This window comes from Amblyomma americanum, chromosome 11, assembly GCF_052857255.1.
Source record: "Amblyomma americanum isolate KBUSLIRL-KWMA chromosome 11, ASM5285725v1, whole genome shotgun sequence".
Taxonomy (NCBI): domain Eukaryota; kingdom Metazoa; phylum Arthropoda; class Arachnida; order Ixodida; family Ixodidae; genus Amblyomma; species Amblyomma americanum.
This window is the reverse complement of record NC_135507.1, coordinates 50,930,015-50,954,370: the sequence shown is the minus strand read 5'-3', so window position 1 is coordinate 50,954,370 and position 24,356 is coordinate 50,930,015. Positions and strand designations below refer to the sequence as shown.

General features: G+C 45.9%; 1 protein-coding gene across 1 annotated transcript; it reads right to left on the bottom strand.

Moving 5' to 3' along the window:
- Window positions 1-18,009: 18,009 nt before the first annotated feature.
- Window positions 18,010-23,989, bottom strand: LOC144109613 (uncharacterized). Its single transcript, XM_077642432.1, has 4 exons — window positions 23,984-23,989; window positions 23,467-23,607; window positions 18,708-18,917; window positions 18,010-18,042 (listed from the first exon to the last, which is right to left on the bottom strand). Exons 1-4 carry the CDS (start codon window positions 23,987-23,989, stop codon window positions 18,010-18,012), a joined length of 390 nt encoding a protein of 129 aa, XP_077498558.1.
- Between the last annotated feature and the right edge of the window lie 367 nt (window positions 23,990-24,356).

Below are 24,356 nucleotides of genomic sequence, written 5' to 3'. Positions count from 1 at the left end.
TTTGGAGTAAATATACTACAGTACCAATCCTGTCGAAGTCGCCAAAATAAAAGAAATATGGTATCTTTTGAAAAAAAAGAGACCTCGTCCCAGTGGCCAGGCATGTACATCCTTTGAAAGTGCCCGCCAGTATTGTGGGACTCAAGCCTGGAGTCTCCTGACGAGGCGCACACCATATACAATAAAGCAATGCGACACCGATTTATGTAACATTTCGCAGAAAATACAAGGCGTGCTGGTCCAGACTGTGAAGAAAAGTTGTAAAGTGAAAAGTGTTCAATCCTTGGGCGGCCACTGAAAGCGACGTCGCACTCGCGAAAAGTATCGCTTAGCATGGTTCTTGAGCGTTCCCGGGGAAATCCGCGCGGAGATGCCTAAAGCGAAGACCTGGCTACGCCTTTTGCAGACGGGGTCCGTATACTCAACGGAGCCCCGGCCAAGGACTAAGCTCGTTTAGGATCGCCTCGTGCATGGCCAACGCTAACTTGCGTTTTGCTAATTGACGATGCCCATCACTTACCTGCCTAGCCACACCCTAAAAGCACCAGTGTTGGGAGCTCCTCTAACTTATCACCATCGTCAAGCTGCCCTGTGGCGCATGCCCCCCACCCCAAAAACATTCTTGCTTGCTTTTCATCAAATTAAAAATGTCTTTTCACACCACAGAAGTTTGTCGGCCCGAGAAAGAGCTGATGGAAATCGCGTGATGTGCCCCGGCCACATCTTGAGAAGGTGTACAGAAAGAAACGAGAGTACACGGGGCCATACATGTAGTAAAAATAATGGCAATAATTTCATCCAGCATGTCCACTACACGAACAAGACATACGTATTCGTACATGCACCTGCAATATTCTATCCTCGCGTCGTCTTAAAGCAATCCACTACGAATTGCTGGGAAACGTTTTTAATTATATTTCAGCAGATGAGGCGTGCGAAATGTAGTTAGTGTGAGAGGGAGGAACAAACCACTTGGTGTTTTACGAAGAGTGTTTTCTTGTTGCAGGAATTTTCGGTACAACTTCCTAAAATCACATTTGTATAAATAATGAACCGACACAATGAGGCGTTGGGAAACTAAATGACATCTAAGCGAGCGGAAATGTACGACAGCTATAGAGCAGACAGCGTTTTAATTAAAACATGCAGATTCTTTGAACATTTGTTCTATGCATCTATACAAAAAATTCAGAGACGCCGAACTTCATTGTGTGTTGGCATTGCGATGGCATTAGGAGCTGTTGATGCCTTTAGCAGAAGTGACGTCACTTCCAGTCCGATGACGTCACTTCTCTTCTGCCAGTGTGGAACGCTCCCTCTGGTGGCGTCACTTCCCCCCAGCCAAAGGGCATACGTTCCAGTCTGGTGACGTGACTTCCGTTCAGCCAATGGGCGAATTTTATGACCCACAGGCACTTTGTGCCTAAAGGGCTTCAAGTTCTGTCGCATAAAAGGTCATTGCATATTTTGAGCTCGGTTGAGGCAAGGTCCAGCCTACTAGTCATTGCGGGTGGTGGCTGCATCGAGAGTGCGGCTTCATATTAGACGTTTTTAGCATACCGGAGACGTACCAGCCGAGACGTATACCGGTTTACCGGACCCCTCTTGCGCATGCGCAGAGGCATTGTTGCGGTGAGGGGGAGCCACTGCGCGTGCGCAGAAGGGGTTCGGTAAACCGGTATACGTCTCCGCTAGTACGTCTCCGGTATGCTAAAAACGTCTATAGTGTCCTGTCTGAAGAGTGGACGTGACGCTAGTGGACGGAAAAAAAATGTACTTCGGTGCTGTCACACTTCGGCCGCAAATCGCAAATAGAAATAAAGGAATGATGAGTTTTATTTCCCCCAAATGCAGAATATTTCATGCACATCGCATAAGTCCCGCACTAAAAATGTTCAGATTTAGCTCACAGCTTTTTGGCAATGCCTTCGATCGTTGACAGCGGCCGCGGCGTGAACGTACTGTTGTGTGGCATAGTATGTATAGCAGTCTCGCAATGCGCTACGCATTTCATCAACGACCTGCAAACTTTTTGAAGTCTTGGTAGTGATACAATAAAATACAATATGGTATGGTATGGTATGATATGGTATTGAATGAAATGATATGGTACAGTATGGTATGGTATGGTCTAGCATGGCACACTATAGTATGGCATGGTATGTTATGGTATTGTACGACAAGTTTTTTATCACCCCGAAACTGCATGTGGGCTTATGAGCGCACAGTGGCGGGCTCCGGAAAGATTTCGGAGCCTAGATGTTCAACAACGTGCACCTGGCATTGTGGCGAGCATGGCTATTTTCTCTGTACCTACATTCAAACGTGGCCACCGCAGTAGGGATTGTTTCCGGAGACCTCTGATCCTCAGTAACGTATAACTTTGGGCCATTTACCATTTATACATCGCGAAACAGTGCAGAGTAAGAAGGAACGAGACGAAGAAAAGCGCTTCGTCTCGTGGCGATCGCTCTTTTTCGTCCCCTTCATTCCTTTCGTGTTCTGTCTTTTTTGTGATCTCTGTTTGATGATGCACAAATACCAACTGGCCCGACATTCTATCCAGAGGTCTCTGCGCTCTTGTTCATCCCGTCCGTGAAGAAGTAATCTTGTTCATCCGGTCTTTCTTTCTTCTGTTCCGTCTTTCTGTGCGCGGTGTTTCACTAGGTACCGGTGGGTCAGCAGCCAAATGTCGTTCCTTCTCGAATTCAAAGATGATTGGGAAATTCAGCCGCCCTGGTACGTTAGTTTCTCCACAAGCCAGCTTTCGCTTCCGCTTGCCATACAAGAGTGCTGACGGAAGCAGCATAACAGCAGGGAGAGATCTTAATTCTGAGAACAACAGCGCTCGCAGACAGCGGACGAGAACAAGGAGGACACACAACTGTGTCTCCTCCTTGTTCTCGTTCGTTGTCTCAGCGCTCTGTTTTTATCAGAATGTGTACCTCAACCAACTCGCCCAGCAACACACCTGGCTAGAGATCTTAATAAAAAAAACGTATACACTGAAAAAATTCATGAACCAGAATCGAAATTTACCAAATAGGTTCGCAATATAAATGCAAGCCCTTTGTTAGGCTCTTTGGAAGGACACCGAAATTATAAGACGAATAATAAGAGTAAATAAAAGTTTCAGACGTTAGCTAATAACTGCTGGTATGCACGGTCTTGTCACACCTCTCTGAAATAGGCGGCGTAGTTAGTGGCGGCCTAACGGCAAAAGTTTGGGTTCGGGATGAACTGATGACGAGGTACCCGCCGTCTTCGTTGATTCCTCCACGGAAAGCGGAAAAGGCCGCTCGTAGAAGCGGAGCGACTGCCACACAGGGGCCACCCGAATTTCCAACCCCGCTCTGCTTAACGTATTAGCGTCAGGGGCAAACGCAGCTGCCTGCATGGCGTCCGTACTTCTGAGTATGGCAAAGAGAAGGTCCGAGCAGTCGTCGCGGTGCAGCCCTTGGGCAGCCTTTGCTGACCTGCTCATCTGCTCCGCAATGTCGAATTCCGGGCTAGTGTCATGCGAAACCTGGGAAGCTGGGTGCAGCGACATCGACGGAGCATGGCTTGGTCCCCTGGAACTGTGGGTACCGAAAGCTGGCCGGGACGCGGCTGCCTGGATGGCGTCGGAGCTTCCGCGAGCACAGATGCTGACACCTGCGCTTTTGTAGCCTTCGTCAGCACCGTGGTTAATTAGCGCCGGGTGGTTCCTTGTTTATTCGTTGATAAACAGACTTTGAATCGGCAAATGCGCACGAGGACCGGCTGTTGGACACCTTTGGCCCTACTTGTAACGGGATACCGTCGCCCACTGAGCTCGCGATCGGCGCCGGGATCCTCTTGTCACTCGAACGTCATGGTTCTAGATTTGGTCCTGGTCTCGCTTTCCTGCACCCGGTGACAGAAAATGACAGCTGTGCAGTGTATCGTCCAGAAGGAATACAACGTCACTATTAAAACGACTACAACCTCTTGAGATTAAACGGAGGGTGGAGGAGGGGGAATAAAAAGAGGTTTGAAATTGTAGGCAAATGGTTGGGCGTGCGAGCCACGTCAAGCCGACCGCCCAACACTATGATGCCGATCGCCCATCACCTCCCCCATCACTCCTCCTCCGGTTATTAAAAGCCTCCGTTTTATTAAAACTTCCTGTAGGCAGCTAAGTGGAGGCTGCGTGCCTCTCGTGAGCGTTGCGGGGCCGATCGCCTCCACAAGTGTGGTCTTCAGCCGCCGGCTAATAGCAGGGCTATCGGCTTCGTTTGAGGCACACGTGGTCTGGAGACTTTTGTCCGCGACTGTACTCTGAACACGAAACTTGAGTAAATTAAAAACGAGTAAATAAAAAAGGGAAGCCAAGGTTGTGCTTTCATTGATAGATGTTGCTGCGTTCGAAAATATGAAATCGTTTGAAAGGCAACGCAAGCACTGATATAGCAAATCATGGCGCTTTCATGATGCCTGAAGCGCTCTCCTTTTAGCAGTCGCTAAAGATAATAAAACAGTGAAATATAGGCTGATATTTATAAGGAAGTTATGTTTGCGATATTGACTCAGAATTTTACAGCACGGAAGGCTTGACTCACGAGCCTTGGGCTAATATCTGCCAACGAAGGAATTTTCAACACACAGGACACCTGGGCGCCTGCTAAGCTGAATGCACTTAAGATGGCGCTGAAGGTGTAGTGGAAATGCAGCCTAAATGTAGAACTGTGCATGATGTTCTCTGGGAGCCATGAAAACATTCACACAATATCGGCGGCGGCTGTATGTGATACTGAATGTGACGAGGCCGGACCGCTTTCCTGAGCGAACTATATTAGCGAAGCTCTCTTTTGTCAGGCTGCTAAAAAAGAAACTACAGAGGATTAGCAACCACTGGTTTATAAGGACGGGGGGACTCTATGCCTGTCAGAAAGCTACCGTGACGTATGTTGTGACGTATATTCGGCAGGTTGATGGAACGTGGATGGCACGTGAATACCCATGCATAAACAATGCACAGGTTTGCAGAAGTAGTTAAAAACGTGCTGAAGACATCTTGTGGCTAAAATTATGAGATATGAAAAGACTCGGCTGTCTAGACGCATAAGTGGGCGCAATGTTAGCAAACAACCATTATTTCTTGAGCGTTAACAGCTCAGAAGGCGGATAATTTTGCCTTGTGTAATACTCAGTGTTGTTCTTGCAATCACAATCCAGAAGCGTAGACTTAGTTCTGCATACGTACAGTCTAATACGGTTTGAAGGTGATCGTTTCGGGCCTAAACTGCTCGGATTAAACTTCTCTAACACGAATTAATTCTGCAAGAAAGCTGCCACGAATACATAAGCTCAGCCAGCTGAACGATTCCACTATTCTGCTCCGTCATGTCTGTCTCGGATTAAGTGACCGTTAAGCTATTAAAAATTTGTTGGTCCGTTTTAGCCAGAACGAATGTGATGACCTTCAAACCACGCTCCACTTAACAAACTCTTCCGACATCGAAGCCAATCAGAGATTCCACATGATTGATTCATTGGCCTAGCACACTTATGTTGTTCATGTCGTTTTGGCAAAAAGCCGGAATAAAAGCGATTCAAATTTACGGAATATTAGAAGCGGTTGTTTGAACTGGGTGAGCAGCACTTATGGTGTCCGTTGCCCTTTCGCTGGACGAAGCTGACCTTTGTCCATCTTTGTGACCGTCGGGATGACTGTGCAAGAACGACCACGACGGGGTTGACACGCCGCTGACATACATCGGTGCATCGAAGACCTCGTCGACGGCGGACTTCGAGAGGAAGCCCAGGTACCCGACGAAGCAGACCACCAGAATGAGAACCTGGAGAAAAATTTGCGCGAAATCACGACTTGCTCGCTCGCAGTTACCCGCCGCGGTGGCTCAGTGGTTAGGGCGCTCGGCTACTGATCCGGAGTTCCCGGGTTCGAACCCGACCGCGGCGGCAGCGTTTTTATGGAGGAAAAACGCTAAGGCGCCCGTGTGCTGTGCGATGTCAGTGCACGTTAAAGATCCCCAGGTGGTCGACATTATCCCGGAGCCCTCTACTGCGGCACCTCTGTTTTCCTTTCTTCTTTCACTCCCTCCTTTATCCCATACCTTAAGGCGCGGTTCAGGTGTCCGACGATATATGGGAGAGGTGCTGCGCCATTTCCTTTCCCCAAAAACCAATTATTGTTATTAATTATTACTCGCTCGCAGTTTTAAAAGTAGAATATAGCTACACCACACTGCGATATAGACAAAGGCCTTTTTTATTACAGGCGCAGCCGTCACAAAAATTTCTTTACACAGTCTATAGACTTTTTATAGACTTTTGTCGACAAAGTCTACAGACTTTCTAAAGACAAACCCTAGAGTACAGTCTATAGGTAATACAAATCCTAGTCAGGGTATAGACAATCTTTAGATTTATGGCCTTACACTTTTAGTAGACTTTTGTCTATAGACAGCCTATGGACTATCAATGTACAAAAAGTAATATCTATAGGAAGGCAACAGAGGCTATAAGAAGTCTATAGACCAGTTTTGTAAGAGAGATATTCAGCTTGAAGATGTCTAACACGAGTAGCTGGTGTAATGAATATAGATAGCGTGGATTTATTTTGTTACCGTATTCTTGGAGATTGTTTCATGCTGTTTTGCAAATCGCGAGTTCGTTTATAGGGCATAGTAGAATTAACATTTTTTAATCAACGCAGAAATTAATACGCAGGTCCACGCACTTATTTGAGGAGTGAAAATTCAGAATAAGAAGGGCAATGATTTTTTTAATGCATCAACTCTATCAACTATTCCCATCAGCTATGGTAGGAGGCGAAAGTAGCCGGAAACTGGGCTCTACCCAGGAGGCAAGAGGAAAGGGAACTCACCCTTAACAACGCGACTGCCGTGAAGGCTACAAATGACGTCCATAAAAAGTCGTCCTGGCTCTGCAACGAAATGTCAAACAGATTTCTTGAGCACGGTACTTCGCATCCGCTCGTGATACTTGCATGCGAAAGCTGGGGGGAAAAATTGACAGCATGCTTAATGCACACAGTGTATCACGCATAAGTGCCGCAAGTGTCGGTTAGGAGAATACTAACCGCCCTCGATTGCCACTTCGTGACTAATGTATGTCAAAGTGATTTGAATGAGAGTATGAAAAGTAAAAGTTTCCAGCGAGCACTAACCGCATGCTACGAATGTCGATTACACAGGAATATCCCCTTGCTAACTCGGACGCCAATTTCAGCAGTTCGAACACCTAAATATTCAGAAAGAGCGCATTTATTAACTGAAAGTAACTTATGAACGCATTTTTTTTTTCATGTATCGTAAGATTTCATTATAACAATATATGCGCAGATCTCCCCTTGGCAAGCTTGCATATTTTTTATGTTAACGATTTTCCTATCCTCAAAAACGTTCCCCATTCATTTTCCATGGTAGTCTTTACTCGACGCGATCGATGGACCATTTTAAAGATTTTTGCTACACTTCAGAATAATGAACCATTATCTTTAATATATCCATAACAGTACCTTACAGTATTCCACAGCTGCCTTACAACTAGAATTTATGTCCCAGAATCATGGACATGGTTGCGTTATCTTAAAGGGGAAAGGTATACAACGAAGCCCGTGATCATGTCGTAAGAAACCATTACAGGTCTAAAAAGTTTTTTTCAGTGAGGTTAGCTATATCATTTCAAGTGGTACAGATAAACGAGTAATGTACAGCTTGTCAATTTCCTAACGGGACTTTAATTCACGCCAGAGCGGTTTAGCGGGTGGTTCAGTGCCTCTTCACATGTCTCAGATATAAACGTAATTAGGAGAAACTTTCGATATCGCAGTGATGAAACAGGGAGTGACGTTTACACCGCAAGGTGAGTTAAACTCAGTGCTTCTCGCTCCCAGAAACGAGCTTTATGCAACGAAGTACATAAATGGCTAAATAAAAAGCAATACAAAATACATATACCTGCATAGCAGCCGGGCTGCTGCTGTTAGCTCCGCGAGTGTCGTTTTCAAGCTGTTGCAGCCTGAAGGGGTCACCTGAACCTAGTAGAGAAATAGAAAATCAAAAGGTGTGACAAAGACGTCTCTCCAGGAATCGGTGATCGGAAAGTGAAATGCTACCGCGCAGGGAACTATAACAAGTTATTAATTATTCGAATGGTTTAAATTTTCGATTACATTTACGAGCCTTATTATTTACCTACATCGATGCTTAAATTCATTGCTCGCGCTTGGAGCTTAAATATTTTAGAGAAGGTAACAGGTTACATGAGATATACACATTTCAAGAAATGTTTATTTTCTGAGTTCACTAGAAAGTGGCAGCTTTATTACCAGCAGCCTTTTTTTTAGATATTGGCGGCCTTCAATGATATCGGAGGTGACTCGCATCAGAAAAAAATTACAGTATTCCTGCGCAATATAAAGGTAAGTTGTATTTGACGTACGATATTTTGGCCTAGTGAAGAAAGACCGTAGTTACGCAAAACCGGTATTACCAAATAGTACTTTACCAGGAATTACGAATTAAGCGTAGCGGGGTGTTTTTCAGTTGGAAAAGCGGCTCCTCTCCTCAGAGCATCTTACGCTGAAATGGTTTAATGATTCCCTCTTTAGAGTAAGATTAAAGTGTATATAGTGATTTGTTTTATGATCATAAAGCCTAACTACACCAACTGCAGGACAAAGGCCTCTCCCATGTCTCTTCAGTTAACCCTATCCTCTGCGTCGGCTGCCACCTTATCCACGCAAACTTCCTCACCTCAGCCGCCTACTTGAACTTCTAATGCCCCCACTACATTTGTTTTCTTGAAATTTGGTCCGCTACCGTTAACCGTCACCAATTGTATTCGCATTGCACGGTTTGCGCGTGCTCATTTCTTAATATTTTTGGCTACGATGTCATTAGCTCGCGTTTGTTCACCTACCCACTCTGCTCTTTTCCGGTCACCTGACGTCACACCTATCATTTTCCTCTGCACAGGTTAGTGTGCTCTCCTCAATGAATATCAAGGCACTTCGTTGGCCTGTTTGCTGTGCATGTTAAGATACAGCCGTTACATACTTCCTGTTTGAGAGATATTGGTAAACTGACATTGATGATTTGCGAGTGCGTGCCAAATGCACTTCAATCTCGTGGTCCGGATCAGCGTTTACTAACTGCCGTAAGTAGACGCGTTCGTTCACCACCTCCAATGTTTCGCTGCCTATGTAAGCTATTTTTCGAACAACCGTTTATTAACGCGACAGAGTTAAGGCTCCCGTTTTGTAGGAAATCCGGTGTCGTCGGCGCAGGTGTTGAGCGAAAAATCTCCTGAGACAACTCAGTGTGCCACATAAGCCACGGGACTAACTGTGGCCTTACCACAATCTGCCCATTGTGAGCATTGTGAGAAAACTGACCGCCGTGGAATGGCAGTTAGATTACTGACTGGTCGTTCAGGATGAGCAACCTGGGTCGCACAAGGCCCACCGCTGGGAGCACCTGCCATCGCAGGGCAGTGGCGCATCACTTAACCGCCGTACCACTGCGCAATCTGCGTCGACCACTGCGTTGTCTGATCGACCTGAAGGTTTAGCTAGGCCGTCCATTCTGGTGCGGGCTGGTGCGTCAGCGAAAGCGTAAACATATATTGCTGATCAGCCCACCAACAGCCCAGTCGCCGCGCCTGGCCGATGTCGCTCGTCGCCGCACTTACAAATATTTCTTTAGACAATATACTTTAGTCTATGAAGTCTAAAGGCTTTCTACAGACAAATCCTATAGACCAGTCTCTAGACAGTATATAGATTTATAGCCATACCCTTTTAGCAGACTTGTGTGTCTAAACAAATGTCTGCTGAGTCTAATAGACACAGGTCTATAGACTGTCTATAGAGGATCTACAGACTTATGTCCATACATTTCCTTTAGATTTCTGTTTATAGGTAGTATACAGACCAATGTCCACTGAAAGTCTGGTAGACACAGGTTTATTGACAGACTACATATGATCTATAGACATATGTTTATACACTTCCTGTGCATTTGTCGAAGGGCAGTCTATAGATATTCACCAACCGCCCAGTCGCCGCGCCTGGCCGATGTCGCTCGTCGCCGCACTTACAAATATTTCTTTAGACAATATACTTTAGTCTATGAAGTCTAAAGGCTTTCTACAGACAAATCCTATAGACCAGTCTCTAGACAGTATATAGATTTATAGCCATACCCTTTTAGCAGACTTGTGTGTCTAAACAAATGTCTGCTGAGTCTAATAGACACAGGTCTATAGACTGTCTATAGAGGATCTACAGACTTATGTCCATACATTTCCTTTAGATTTCTGTTTATAGGTAGTATACAGACAAATGTCCACTGAAAGTCTGGTAGACACAGGTTTATTGACAGACTACATATGATCTATAGACATATGTTTATACACTTCCTGTGCATTTGTCGAAGGGCAGTCTATAGATATTCACCAACCGCCCAGTCGCCGCGCCTGGCCGATGTCGCTCGTCGCCGCACTTACAAATATTTCTTTAGACAATATACTTTAGTCTATGAAGTCTAAAGGCTTTCTACAGACAAATCCTATAGACCAGTCTCTAGACAGTATATAGATTTATAGCCATACCCTTTTAGCAGACTTGTGTGTCTAAACAAATGTCTGCTGAGTCTAATAGACACAGGTCTATAGACTGTCTATAGAGGATCTACAGACTTATGTCCATACATTTCCTTTAGATTTCTGTTTATAGGTAGTATACAGACAAATGTCCACTGAAAGTCTGGTAGACACAGGTTTATTGACAGACTACATATGATCTATAGACATATGTTTATACACTTCCTGTGCATTTGTCGAAGGGCAGTCTATAGATATTCACCAACCGCCCAGTCGCCGCGCCTGGCCGATGTCGCTCGTCGCCGCACTTACAAATATTTATTTAGACAATATACTTTAGTCTATGAAGTCTAAAGGCTTTCTACAGACAAATCCTATAGACCAGTCTCTAGACAGTATATAGATTTATAGCCATACCCTTTTAGCAGACTTGTGTGTCTAAACAAATGTCTGCCGAGTCTAATAGACACAGGTCTATAGACTGTCTATAGAGGATCTACAGACTTATGTCCATACATTTCCTTTAGATTTCTGTTTATAGGTAGTATACAGACAAATGTCCACTGAAAGTCTGGTAGACACAGGTTTATTGACAGACTACAGATGATCTATAGACATATGTTTATACACTTCCTGTGCATTTGTCGAAGGGCAGTCTATAGATATTCACCAACCGCCCAGTCGCCGCGCCTGGCCGATGTCGCTCGTCGCCGCACTTACAAATATTTCTTTAGACAATATACTTTAGTCTATGAAGTCTAAAGGCTTTCTACAGACAAATCCTATAGACCAGTCTCTAGACAGTATATAGATTTATGGCCATACCCTTTTAGCAGACTTGTGTGTCTAAACAAATGTCTGCCGAGTCTAATAGACACAGCTCTATAGACAGTCTATAGAGGATCTACAGACTTATGTCCATACATTTCCTATAGACATTGCATAACTATATGGCCTAGCAATGCTATTGATCTTTGTCTACAGACAGTGCATAGACTTCTGTCAACTAAAACTTAATTAGATTGTTGTCTATAGACTGTATATATACAGTCTACAACCATTAAAAAGGTCACCACGAGGTCTTCACAGATAACATCACGATCAATATACTTACAAATTTAGTTTATTTCCAAGCTATTCAGGCTGGGAATATGCAATACATGCATCATAAGAATGCAGCACATTATACAAATAAATGCTGAAAGTAATGGTCCGAATAGTTTCCTCAGAAGCGTTCTTGCGATCTGTTGTCTGCAGTCAGTCATCCGGGCATGTTGACCTGTACAGCGCAAAGGAAAAAAAATCATATGAGGGGAACTGAAAAAAAAAGTCACTCCATCTCTACACAATGCTTTACAACGCAAGACATACCCTGACTATCCTATTCTAAAAGGTAATCTTGACCTTTTGGTTGGGTTTTATCGGGTTCAAATACCCAAGGCGACTCAGGCTTCGAGAGACGCTGTAGTGAAAGGCTGCGGATAATTTCAACCACCTGCGGTTTTTTTACTGTGCACTGACATAGCATAGTACACAGGCCTATAGCATTTCACCTCTATCAAAATATGACCGCTGACTCCGGGATCGAACCTGCACCTATCAGGTCACCAGACGAACACGATGATCACCGAGCCGTCACGCCGGCTTCATCGGTTCAGTAAACTCGCACGACAAATCTTAAGCGGTTTTCATAAAACATGGTAACTAATGGTGAATTCCAATCGCAGGCCCGTAGCGGTCTGCACGCTCTGTGGCAGAGCGCCTGAATCCGGCGCAGAGCGCGTGACCTGAAATTGCGATTGGAGTACACTTGCTCTAGCCAGAGCATGCAGGCCAGAGCTTGTAGGGCGCCGCTATCGCCGCTGAATAAGAACGTCACGCAAACTTCCGGTCTGATCCGCCAATTTCGGCGGAGCAGTCCCGACTGCTCCACGGAGCAATCTCGGCTCGGCGACCGCTCCCTGTCTACGATTGGAAGACGCGATCCGTGCCTCAGATCTGCGTTTGGAATACAGTTGCTACGAAAAGAGCAGAAATCGTTGCTCCAGAAGTGCTCCGACTCTGCGATTGGAAGTCACTATAAGACCGATAAACTCTGGAGCACCCTACGTCGGCACTGAATACCCACTGCCGCTACTGATCTCTGTACGGCATTCTTTTAAGAGCATAAGCTCGGCGTCAAATTTTCCGAGTCCGAGGAATTCATGATGGTGGCCCCCACAGTAAATCGATATAGCAACTCAATTGGTGATTGACTGGCGGCGTCATTAGTATATCGAATTGGTGATTGATTGGTGACGTCGCTGATTTTGTGGCGTCATAACGAACTATTCACGTAACTGTTCAATCGCTTAGAACTCAGTAATTATTGAGGTCATCACAAAACGAATTAGATATTTATAATCCTTTAGATGACATAAGACACCAAAATTAACTAATGAAGTTAATATTAGGTATGGTGAGGCTTATATTTATTGCTTATAATTAAGTAACCGATAGCATCATGATCTCACTGATGTCATATTCCTAACGGGCTCGATGAGTAGAACACGTTAGGCACCATTATCGCTTAATTAGGTTAATACTTAGTTATGATTAGGCTGAACATGGTGGCCGTGAAGTCAGCACTGGACAGCTCACAGTTCCATACCTCATGGCGAACGGGCACCTACCGCCTTGAGGTAAAGGAAAATGGCCCTCCGAAGAGTCGAAAAACTTTCTCGGCCAAAATTGGTCAAAAATATCCGACCTCAAGGCGGTAGGCGCCCGCTCGCCGTGAGGCATGGAAAAGTAGCCTAATAACGTGGTAGTACAACGCATGCATGATAGATGGCGCTACCAAACAGCTAATGCTAGTTACTTCACCGTCTTCCAGACGGTGGCGGTAATTTTTTTACACTAATTCAAAACAGATGACCCCGAAGAATTGTGCCACATATCAAGATTGACTCGTTACGAGCTGTTGAGAATACCACTTCGATAAAATGTACATTCAGTGCTCCTTACACAGGGATACCAGCAGAATATTATGTCAGCATTTATTCTTATACCCGCTATTGAAGAAGCGCTTCGAAGCACCACCCTGCATGAAGCCTGGTACGTTCGCCGATACTCAAGCGGGCACAAGCCATGCAAAACCTACCAGACAGACCAGCTCACCGTTATGCGCCCATAACTTGCACCACCAAGACGGAACAGCATACTCAAGCATCAGCGCGCGCTCTTAGAAACAAGCGGGTAGCAGCGCTTTATGTCGCGCTCATTATCCTCATTATCCTCAAAAACAGCTCATAATAGCTGCCGCTGCGCCGTTTCAAAAACAGGTGTAAAACTTGAGACAACATGCGCATTACTGTCACTATGAAATGCCGTCTAAAATTCACTCAGTTTTATTCCGTAAAGTGCAGCCCGAACAGAGTAAAAAGTAGGTTCTTGCATACAGGTACCCTAACCTACCATTGCTATAAAAATCAACGAAAGCAACGAAGGTTCTCAAAGCAGGAACTATTTCAATGAAAGAACGTCTTCATCAGAAGGCACAGTCACAACACTGCGCGAGCTGAATTGCATACGCTTGGGCAAAGAAGCGTCTAATTACGTTAACGTTTTCGCATTGTAGTAGTCTGAGATCAGAAAAGCACACACTGCCTCTCGCACAAATGATATTGGAGAAATTTGTGCACGCGTGAGCGGGGTTCATGAACGAGCCTTTCGGAACAAAATGTAAGCCATACCTTGTCGAGGCGACCTTTACTCAGCTTTCAAAATGTAGTGCCCGCTGGCGAACGGCGGCGGACAACGGCTGGGATAACAAGGACGGGCGAATCCATATGTGTGGAACGAAAGGGGAGACGGGATGCAGCTCGTAGGTTCTTTGTGCTGTTTGTAAACGCTGTCCATTCGTGCCGGCATCGACGTTTATTCGGCCATCACACTACAAGCATTCCTCCAGCGCCGCGCTTGAGTACAACTTTGACAAACGTCCCGTGCTTCAGTCTACAGAGTTACAAAACATCTTTGGTGAAACGTCGCCGTCCCCGACGCGCACCGAGCGAGCGTCTGCACTTAACACGCAATGCACACCTTTCAATGAACAGCACTTCACGGTCCGGACAGGAGATGACAGAAACATTAAAAAATAAATGTGACGCACCTCAGAATGTGAGTGTGCGTTTTCCGGAGGTGCCAAGTAAATCGAGCTGACACGGCGCTAACTAATCCACAGTTCTATTTCGGCCGTCGTTCAGCGGCTAAGCGATATTTCTGGCCGCGCATCTACATTGCAACACGAAAAAGCCAGCAGAGAGCTCGCGAGGAGCGGCTTATCGTCACGGGTTTCACACCGACTGCCTTTTCGCGCGTTTGGAGACAGCGGCACAGACATGAGCGGCATTATTCGAGAACCCGATGGCTTCCGCTGCTTGTAGCGCAGCTTACAAACGGGAATAAGTTTGTCGCTGAGCACATAATCTGTTCATTACACACTGCTCTGCTTAGAGACCAAATGAATAAAAAGTAATCGTGCATAGTTACCGCAAGTGGGCGATAAAGTTGGATTTCGATGAAAGCGCAAGCCACGATAGAACACGCCGACGAAGCCGACACATCCGCGCACACAGTTGTTCGCAGCGCGAATGATCTTCCGCCGTCTCGCGGAAAAATGGACAAAATGTGAAGCAGAAACCCATTTCACGGGCGTATCTCTACCGCTCGCACTCTTGCCGTGCGTAGCTTGATCTTGTATCCAAGACCACAGAGGAAAATTGGTTTACGAGCTTAAATTCTCCGCTCGCTCTTTAAAAACCTTTATCGCCACAGAACACCGTCCCATTTATCGTCGCAGAACGACGTAATCGTGCGGACAAGTTTTAGGGACACGAAACACGGGACATAGCCTAGTAATGCTTTCGCATTAGAACCGCAGCGGTGGCCTGTTGGATTGTGCATCCGCCTCGCATGCGGGAGGTGCGGGGTTCGATCCCCAGCACCGCCGGGTACCCACCGGTGATGCAATGGGTACAAGCTTTCCCCTGAACTGGTGCTCGGTTAATCAGGGGTGAAGTGATTGGAAAATGGGACTTTGACCCCCACCTTGAGAAATACAATATACCTTGTGCCATGGCATCTCTCGCCATAAACGCTCTTGTGCCATGAAAATTCATAATCATCATGTTTCGCATCAATAAATTCTTCAGGTTTTTTTTTTTTGGGGGGGGGGGAGCAAAAATATGTACCTACATCTGTAATCGTCACCCTCTCAACACGTCTACTTTAGAACGTTCTAATTCTGCTCCCTTGAAGTACTGAAAAGGTAATAGTTGCATTGGCTGTAGTTCATTTTTTTACGTTCGCCAAACTGCCGTCATCCCGTTCACAGCGAGAGCTATCATCCTCGAGTTTCTCCTGTCGGAATCAATATAACGGCGGCTGCGTTGGGGCTAATCGACTCGCATAAGGGCCGCTATAGTGGCTGGTTTTTCTTTAAGGACTGATTTTTCTTTCTTTTAACTACGAAGTTTCTGAGAAAGTTGTGTAGCTTTCCTCTGTAGCCGAATGGTGCGTTCGGGTGGATGCCAATGAATAATTACTCCCTTATTGCAAATCCACTCCACCTTGGTGGATTACCCTAAAACATTTGACCAACTCCGAGCTAATAAGTAGTGACGCCCTAAAAAAATTAGTAGGTATTTGGGCGCGCGGCTAGGAAATGATGAAATTTATATTGACATTTCTACAGCTCTTGCGGTATTTATAGATTTATCATAAAACACAATGCTTGCAACGGCAACGGCATGTCGTCTGCTCTCTTTGGTAGATGGAATTCAAACCGGAGCGACCGGTTTTAATGAATAAAAGAAGACTCATACCTACTATGCAGAAAGTGCAGGCTTCACAGGAGGAGGCAAGCGATATTAACCGATTTATGAATGTTTATTCGAAAAGCGAGATCATTCATCAAATGACCTGCAGCCTGCCACATACTTGTGGACCCTTGCTGTGTCTTTACTGTGCTGTGGGGGCCTCTCTGCAGAGATCTGTCCCAATTTAGACTATTATTAAAGCGAAAAGCTTCACTACGCTAGGTAAAGCAGTCGTCGCGTCGGCCGGAGAAGGACCTTGAACGACCTTCAGCCCAACCACGTTAGCCATGTATGACCATATGTGGTACAGTTATGGTGCCGAAACCTTGACCCCTGACCTTCACACATGATCTATAGTTGACCTTTGACATCTGACCTTGACTTGACCTCTGACCTTTGGCATTGGGTGACCTTCGGGTTGACCTCTGACCTTAAGAACATCCGATGGGGTGATGTGAAGCCACGTGATGACATCTGATGGGGGCATCGTAAGACAATGTGATACCTCGTCATATAGTCACGTGGTCGTGTGGGTATATATAGAACGGCTGTCGCGAGCGTGTAGCGGAGCTGCCATGGCCGAGCCTCAAACGCCTAGCAAGCGTACTTGCTTTTCGCTGAATTCCAGGTTTAGCCAAGTTAAACCGCTGCCAATTTTTCCGCTAACTGTGTCTATTTAAAATTCCCTATTTTATTTAGGCACATGCAGGCAGCCTGTCATCGCAGGCACGTAGTGAATGCATCGGAAGTGTTGAACGCTTTCATCTCGCACCACTAGATGCTAGACGCCCTGCCGACGATAGCTTGACCACACACGCTCCCATGTTTATACACTCACTCGTGTCTTGGTCCAGTCTAGCGTCGCTATACAAGACGTGCATGGTGAAAAAGTTAGTTCCAAGCGATGAAGGGCCTTAGCACCAGTCGCAGTGGCTGGAGAGAGCATGGCACAGCAGTTTGCTCTGTGTCCGAGAATGCTAACGGCAACAAATCCTCGTCTCCGCAAGTCCTCCCTTAGAAGAATTTCTTAAGACAGTCTATAGACTCTACATAGGCTTCAGGCTATAAAGTCTATAGACTCTCCATAGACAAACCCTAGAGAACAGTCTATAGAAAATACAAATAAACAATAATAAATATCTATAGGAAGGCAATATAGTCTATAGACTGTCTATAGACTACGCTTGTACGCTGCTATGAAGTCTATAGACTGTCTATATACCATATTTGTAAGGGCTTCTACAATTGAAAATAAGGCGCTGTTACAAACCTCCACTAGCACAGGTGAATGGAGATTTTATTTTGTTTATACTGTGTTATCTTCTTCAAAACCATGCTATATAATTTTTCGGGTTTCCCTGAAACAACTGCTTTTTTTTTATTAAAGCATCCTTGGTGCCGGGTTGAATCGCGGATCCTGTAGAACTTCTTATAGAGCACTGAGATCGATTTAAATCTCTGGCAGGAAAGACCGCACCTTCTTACCCTTCAGAGATAAAGTGTGTACTGGCAGGCTAATGGGGCTGTCTCACAACTCTCACTTGTGTAGCTGATTGGCTGCAAAAACTATCTGCACAGCATGCATAAAAGTGCTAGGCCCCCTTATGATGCACTTTCCCTCTATTTCCTGTATCAACCACTGAGCACGGAAGTTCTCATTTCGGGAAGCTACTGAGTGATTTTATAATAGGTTTAATATTTCGTTGGTAAATCGATGCCGTTTTTTTCCACAACCTTTCTTTAACTGCGTCTTAGTCGATGATGGACCACTAAACTGCTCAATAGGACTTGAACAACAGCCCTACTATTCTTAGGCTCGTTCAAGTTCTCCTGCCAAAGAACAGAGGCACGTAATACCGGGTATCTTATCGTTGCGTCAGTACTGATATCCTTGCTTTCAAGTCGAGTGTGCTGCAAGAAAATGTTTTCAGGTGATTTATTCTACGACAAAAAGGCTTAGGGAATCATCGCGAATTTATTCTTAAATGCCCTTTCAAGGTATCCTCGTGGGATTAATTGTGATATTTAAAGATCATTTAACGCGAAAGCCCTAAGGCTTCCGCCGTCCGTGCGAGAAAACGCGGATTGGTCGAAAAGGTAGTGACACAAAATGTTGAGCGGCGGATATGAAAAGTAACTTGATGGCAACATCGCATAAATTGTGACTACAAGGTGGCAACAACACCGTAACGTCATTATGGCATGTAAGAAGGCAAAGTAAGTGCGAGGCGTCACAGCGTCCCCCGGGTTACTCTCCTCCGACGCGTTGTTGTCGGGCCCCGCGTGTGGGTAGATGCGTCCCTTGTAGCCCATCAGAATGAAGACGAGGGGCAGCACCACCACGATGGAGAACACGATGCCGCCCAGCCACACGTTGGAGCAGGTGCACCACCACCACCAGCCCTCGGCCTCTTCCACGTCAGAGCCGCCGTCTTCCTGCACAAGCTGCAAGACACGCAGTGTTAATATGACAAGAGATGGCATTAGGATGCTTGTCTGAGATAAAAGAAAGTTTATTAAAGTTAAAGCAGGGGAAACGCGCTAAAAGAGACACGGACGAGGAGGGAACAAGGACGGGCGCATACTCGCCACTAACTTTATTCAGAAAAAAAAAACACGTATTTATACCTTTATGAATGCCAAATCGTTGCCTAAAGCGCACGTGCCAGCAATCATTTTTCTTTTTTATACAATTGGACCCTTTCCCATTCTTCATCGAAAGCTGGTGTTTCCCAGTCATGGGCCAAACGGGTCGACTGGGAGAACAACTTTCGATGAAGAATGGTAAAGGCTCCAATTTGCCCTTACAATGGGGTGCATGCACTTTGGCTACGCCTGGCAAGACATGCCGGCGTTTGTTGGCTAGAACTGAAATGTTGAGGCGCAGCCGTGACCAGATGGAGCGGGAGCTGGCAGAGGCTTTTTTTTTATTGACGGTTGAGGGGATAACTGCGTAAGCAAAATGTCAATAAAATTGTATAAAAAAGAAAAAAGGTTGCTGGCATGTGCGCTTTAGGCAATGACTTGGCATTCATAAAGGTATATACATGCATTTCTTCTTAATAAATTCAGTCACGAGTATGCGCCGGCCTTCTCGTCCTTGTCTTTTTTAGCGCATTTCCCTTGCTTAAGTATGTACGACCGACTCGCACAACAACGTGCACTCATAAATCTTCCACTGCGTATTGGCGCATAAAATACTATATTTTGGCGGCATGACCGGGTAAAAACAATACTCAATTTTGTACCAACGATAAAGGATTTCTTGCAGGTCTTTAGGGATAAAACCAGGTCGCCCTTAGGCTTAATGACGTGATATCGTCTCGATGCCCCAGTACTGCCTTTGCCGAAAGTGAGTCACTCCTTGCGGTGGAGCAACTCTCTTTGTTGAGACCGGCCATGCAACGCTCGAATAAAGTTTGGTACAAAATATCCGACGTTTGTTGTTATCACAAAGCTTCAGATTATTATTGGATTTTAGTACATACTCGTTGCTGCTTTTTGAATTATGATACATAGCGGGAAATTCTAAGAAAAAATTACAAGCGAAAATGGATAAAATGGTAGAATACAAATATAGAAAACACCTAGGTAGAGGAATATATAACTTATATTATTGCCGTATTGAACTGTGAGCTGTAGGGTTAGACGTCGATAAGCCGCACAAGAATTGATTCCACGCAAACAGGTCTAGAAGATTTCCTGTATTGCCCTTTTCACATTGTATTGATCGCACTACGCAGCACGCAGCGCAAGCGCTTGCGTTCTTTGGTTGACATTTGTTATTGGCTCTTGACAATCTGCTCGTTCTGATTATATGAGTAGCCTAGCACGAACCCTGTCTGGTGAAAACTCTGGCCACTGGCCTTTCACATTATTAATGGCGCTGGTGTAATTCACGCAGACGCGTTGTACACATTTATTATCTTTTCGTGTTACAATTTCATATGCTTTCGATGAAGAAACAGAGCAAACTACGCGGGACACTCAAAGAGAAGGAGGACACCACGCGCGCTGACAGGCAACTCAAGATTTAATGAATACGCGGAGGAATACATGCGCAGAAACAACCGGTGACAACGGATATCGCGATGGCGACAAGTTGAAACGCCTGGAATAAAAATCATTCTACTTAAGTGTAGAGGGTAGCCGGTTATCGAGGTTGCAGAATTCTTTATCTGATAGGGCCGCTGAAGGCTGACGTATCGCTTAGTGTTTTTTATAATAAAAAGGCTTCCATTGTCTCACAGTTTACCTGTTCCTCATGAGGAAATAGAATAGTATTGCCCGGAAAGTGCCGGGCACATTGTGGCAGTGCACTAAAAGACGGTCAAGAGAAGCACTGTCGTGTAAATTTGCACACTCAAAATGCCGCACGTTCACAAACCAGCCAAGCTGCCCAACGTATAAATTGCCGCAAGATATCGGCCCTTAACAACGCCCTTTCTATATCTGATTAAATGCGACACGTGCTTTGTTGTGCTGCCCTCCCGTTCGTGTAGCCACTAGCCACTCAAGTTCTCTCGAGCTCGGAGCAAAATGCAGCGAGCTTCAATGTAGCCCAAAAAGTTAACCCTAACGTCGCGTTTCTTGGCCCAGCTCTTCAAACCACGGGAAAGCCTGTGAACACAGTGCATGAAAGCCTGCCTACGATACTGACTACCATCCCGAATCCGCCTGTTGGCCACCGATTTTGCCTACCAGAGGCCTTTCTCACTTGCGCTGGAAATGATGCGTTCAGAGAGACTGCGGTTTGTTTAACGTTGGCGACCTCCTATACGCTTAACATTCTGCAGTGAGGTGGTGACAGGCAGTAGAAGTCATAGCCCTGACTCACTAAACCGCTACGCCCTTTTAATCGGTTTAGGATGGCTTGACTCGTAGCCTTGAAGCGGAATTAACAGTGCAATGGTGGAGCAGCCAGAAAAGATGGTGCGACATTGCCCTCCGAGAAATGGCGAGAAAACGCAGTTCATTGTCAATATGAATCTCTGTTGATAATTTTAAACCATGAGTGCACTACTTAAAACCTTGAGGACAGCCGCAATATTATTCGAAGGGTTAGAACATTCCACCAAGATCAGATAATCGTGGACGTACCTGAACGCCCTCAGCAATAGTCCTCCACAGCATCCCGGAACCTTCCTATCGATACCACTCAAGATGTTGCTAAGCAAAGATGGAACCCTCGACCCAATACACACTCCAGCTTTATGTTACACCCGAAGATCATGGACATTGGGTAACAAGGGATATTTCTGAAAACGGTACAACAGACACACCACATCTGCTCATAAAGCCAAATGGCTGTTGCTGGGTGTCTGGACTCTCATATGGCTACCCTGAAAGTGACAAAGCTTTTTTTGTGCCCGAATCGAAGGATTTGTTGATGCGATAATGAGTGGAAATCCAGGAAGGTACAGTTTTGTTAGCATTGATGCTGAGGATACGTTTTCCTGGCTGCCACATGACATCATGGTGTGAGGCAAACGTGTGCACCAAATATGGTATTAATCATATAGGCTTAATGAGCAGATGTTTTGTTTCCGGTTAACCATTTTGCCCAGCCTTGTCTTTTTCTCCTGAAGTACACGGTAATCGGGTGTAACGGTGCTTTCTTAGCACAGAAACGTTAGTGTGTACATTCGGTCGTGGGTTGCACGCGTGCTCAGCAATATCTTTAGTGACATCGATAGGAAGGTGGCATGGTGATCAGCAGGATTGTTTCTAAGGGCGTTCACATTCACTGACGATTATCTGATATTGGTGGTAGGTTCTAACCGCTCATATAAGTTTGCGGCTGTCCAAAATTTTGAGGGAGTGCTCCCGTGGTTTAAAAATCACGACAGATGTCCCTGTAGGCAATAAGCTGCGTTTTGTTGACGTGCCACGCCACTGTTGGCTACGTCTGACCACCTTTGCTGGCTGCATCGCCTAACAAAGTCATGCGGGGGCTTTGAGTCAGGCTATTCCAAACCGATTAAAGACGACAAAGTGGTTTTGTGCTTTAAGACTGCCACTTTCCTAGTTTCTGCTATGATGGTTCATGGTTTATGGGGGTTTAATGTCCCAGAGTGACTCAGGCTATGAGGGACGCCGTGGTGAAGGGCTCCGAAAATTTAGGCCACCTTAGGTTCTTTAACGTGCACTGACATCGCAGAGTAAACGGGCCTCTTGAATTTTGCCTCCATCGAAATTATAGAGGCCCGTGTACTGTGCGACGTCAGCGCACGTTTCTTCTCCGGCCGCAGGTACCGCCGTAAAACTCTCTCTCTCCGGCATGATCACGAAGACCGCGCCAATGGCACGGATCACGTCACTGTCTAGCCAACGGATTAGAAAGCAGCTCTCCGATAGATGTCACACTCATTCGAGAGTCTGCCATGCGACTGTGGCACAGGCACTGAAGAAATAAATCCAGCAATAGCGGTCTGTCTGGGTATTTGATATTAGTCGCAATATTCGAACCAGGTTGCTCCAAAGCTCTAAACTGCCCCGTTTCATCCCTACAGGTATTACGGCTTCGGCGATTACTTCATGCGAAGAAATCGCAAGGAATGGTTCTAGGATGAGTGTGAGGAGAGGAGGGCCAGATGGCATCACCATCGCCGCGACATTTTGTCCAGGAGGACTGCTGACAGTTTGCGTTTTAACATCGCCGACAGCCAGGAAGCCTTGTATATTTAATGACCGACATTTGATACCACGACGGTTCCACAGAACAGGATGGTAACAACGCTGTATTTATTCACCGTGTATTTTCCAAGCTTCCCCACGCATTGTTATCAGCAGGAGTTGACTTTCAAAAGGGCGTTCAGGAACTACATTGCGCACCAACTCCTCAAGTTCCCGGATGTCCGTAGCGCAGAGATGATTTACAAGAAGATTTGACAATTTTCGAAGGGCGAAAATGTCATCGAATGCCATCCCACTCAAAAAGGCCTTTGAGAGTCCCTGATAGACATGCCGATTAAGGGCGGTAATTAGCCCTTACCGTCTCGCTCTCCAGGTCCCTCGTATGCACGCTGAGCGGTGTGTCGTAGGGATGCTCGTAGTAGGACTGGGAGCCGCTGTGCTGCTGGCCACGCGCCTCTTGAGCCGCCTGCCGCTTTCTCTCTGCCTGCGAGTCGCAGACCTGTCAGTTGATTTCAACGTAGGAGGGCGCGCCTGTGTCACTTTTGGCTTTAAGGGGTGAGTGGAAACGGAGGAGGGTTGGAGCTCGGCGGTGCATGTGTATAGATTCATGAAAATCTAAATAAGTCGATCCAAGTCGATAGGTGCTCAAGTGTAGGAAGCAGCGCAAAAGACAACGACGTGACACGACAGCACAGGCGGTGAACTAACAGCTGAGGTTTATTGTCAGACAAGAATGGTTTAAGGTCACACAAAACAGAAACAAAACCGCGCCAGTCGGGTTACTATCAGCTGATAAAGAGCATGAAGGGCCACTTTAACGTGTCAGATGGCGTATGAAAACGAAGTTCGAAACTGTGAGTGAATAGAGAACTGACATTCATAGCCAAAAAGAAAGAGAGAAACAAGAAGCAATGGTACATCATGTTGTACAGTAAGGGTGACGGAAGGGAATGAAAGATCGAAGTGACAACATGGACGAAAGTGGTCATCCAGGTAATCAAGTTCCTCCTTGTGCAGTGGGATCGACGGGGTGCTGACAACTAGCCCGCCAAAAAGCCCTATTTTATTCAACAGTGATACCTGATCTCGTGTGGTGGACGGGCTGCACAATTTTTTTGTAGCGATACCTACATAATGGTAGCATTTAGAGCCTTCAGCGTGGCGGTGCCGCCACCACAGCTGCCGGCGGCGCGGCGCACCGGCGAAACCGAGCTGCCACAGGTTTGCGCATGCGCCGTGTCAAGTGGG

Bases quoted from the DNA above. Each gene is read 5' to 3' on its own strand.
- LOC144109613 (XM_077642432.1), bottom strand. The intron at 18,918-23,466 runs GTAAGGGCTAAT...CGTGTCTTGCAG, and splicing joins GGGACCTGGAGAGCGAGACG to CTTGTGCAGGAAGACGGCGG. The intron at 18,043-18,707 runs GTGACGCCTCGC...CATGCTGTGCAG, and splicing joins AGAGTAACCCGGGGGACGCT to ATAGTTTTTGCAGCCAATCA.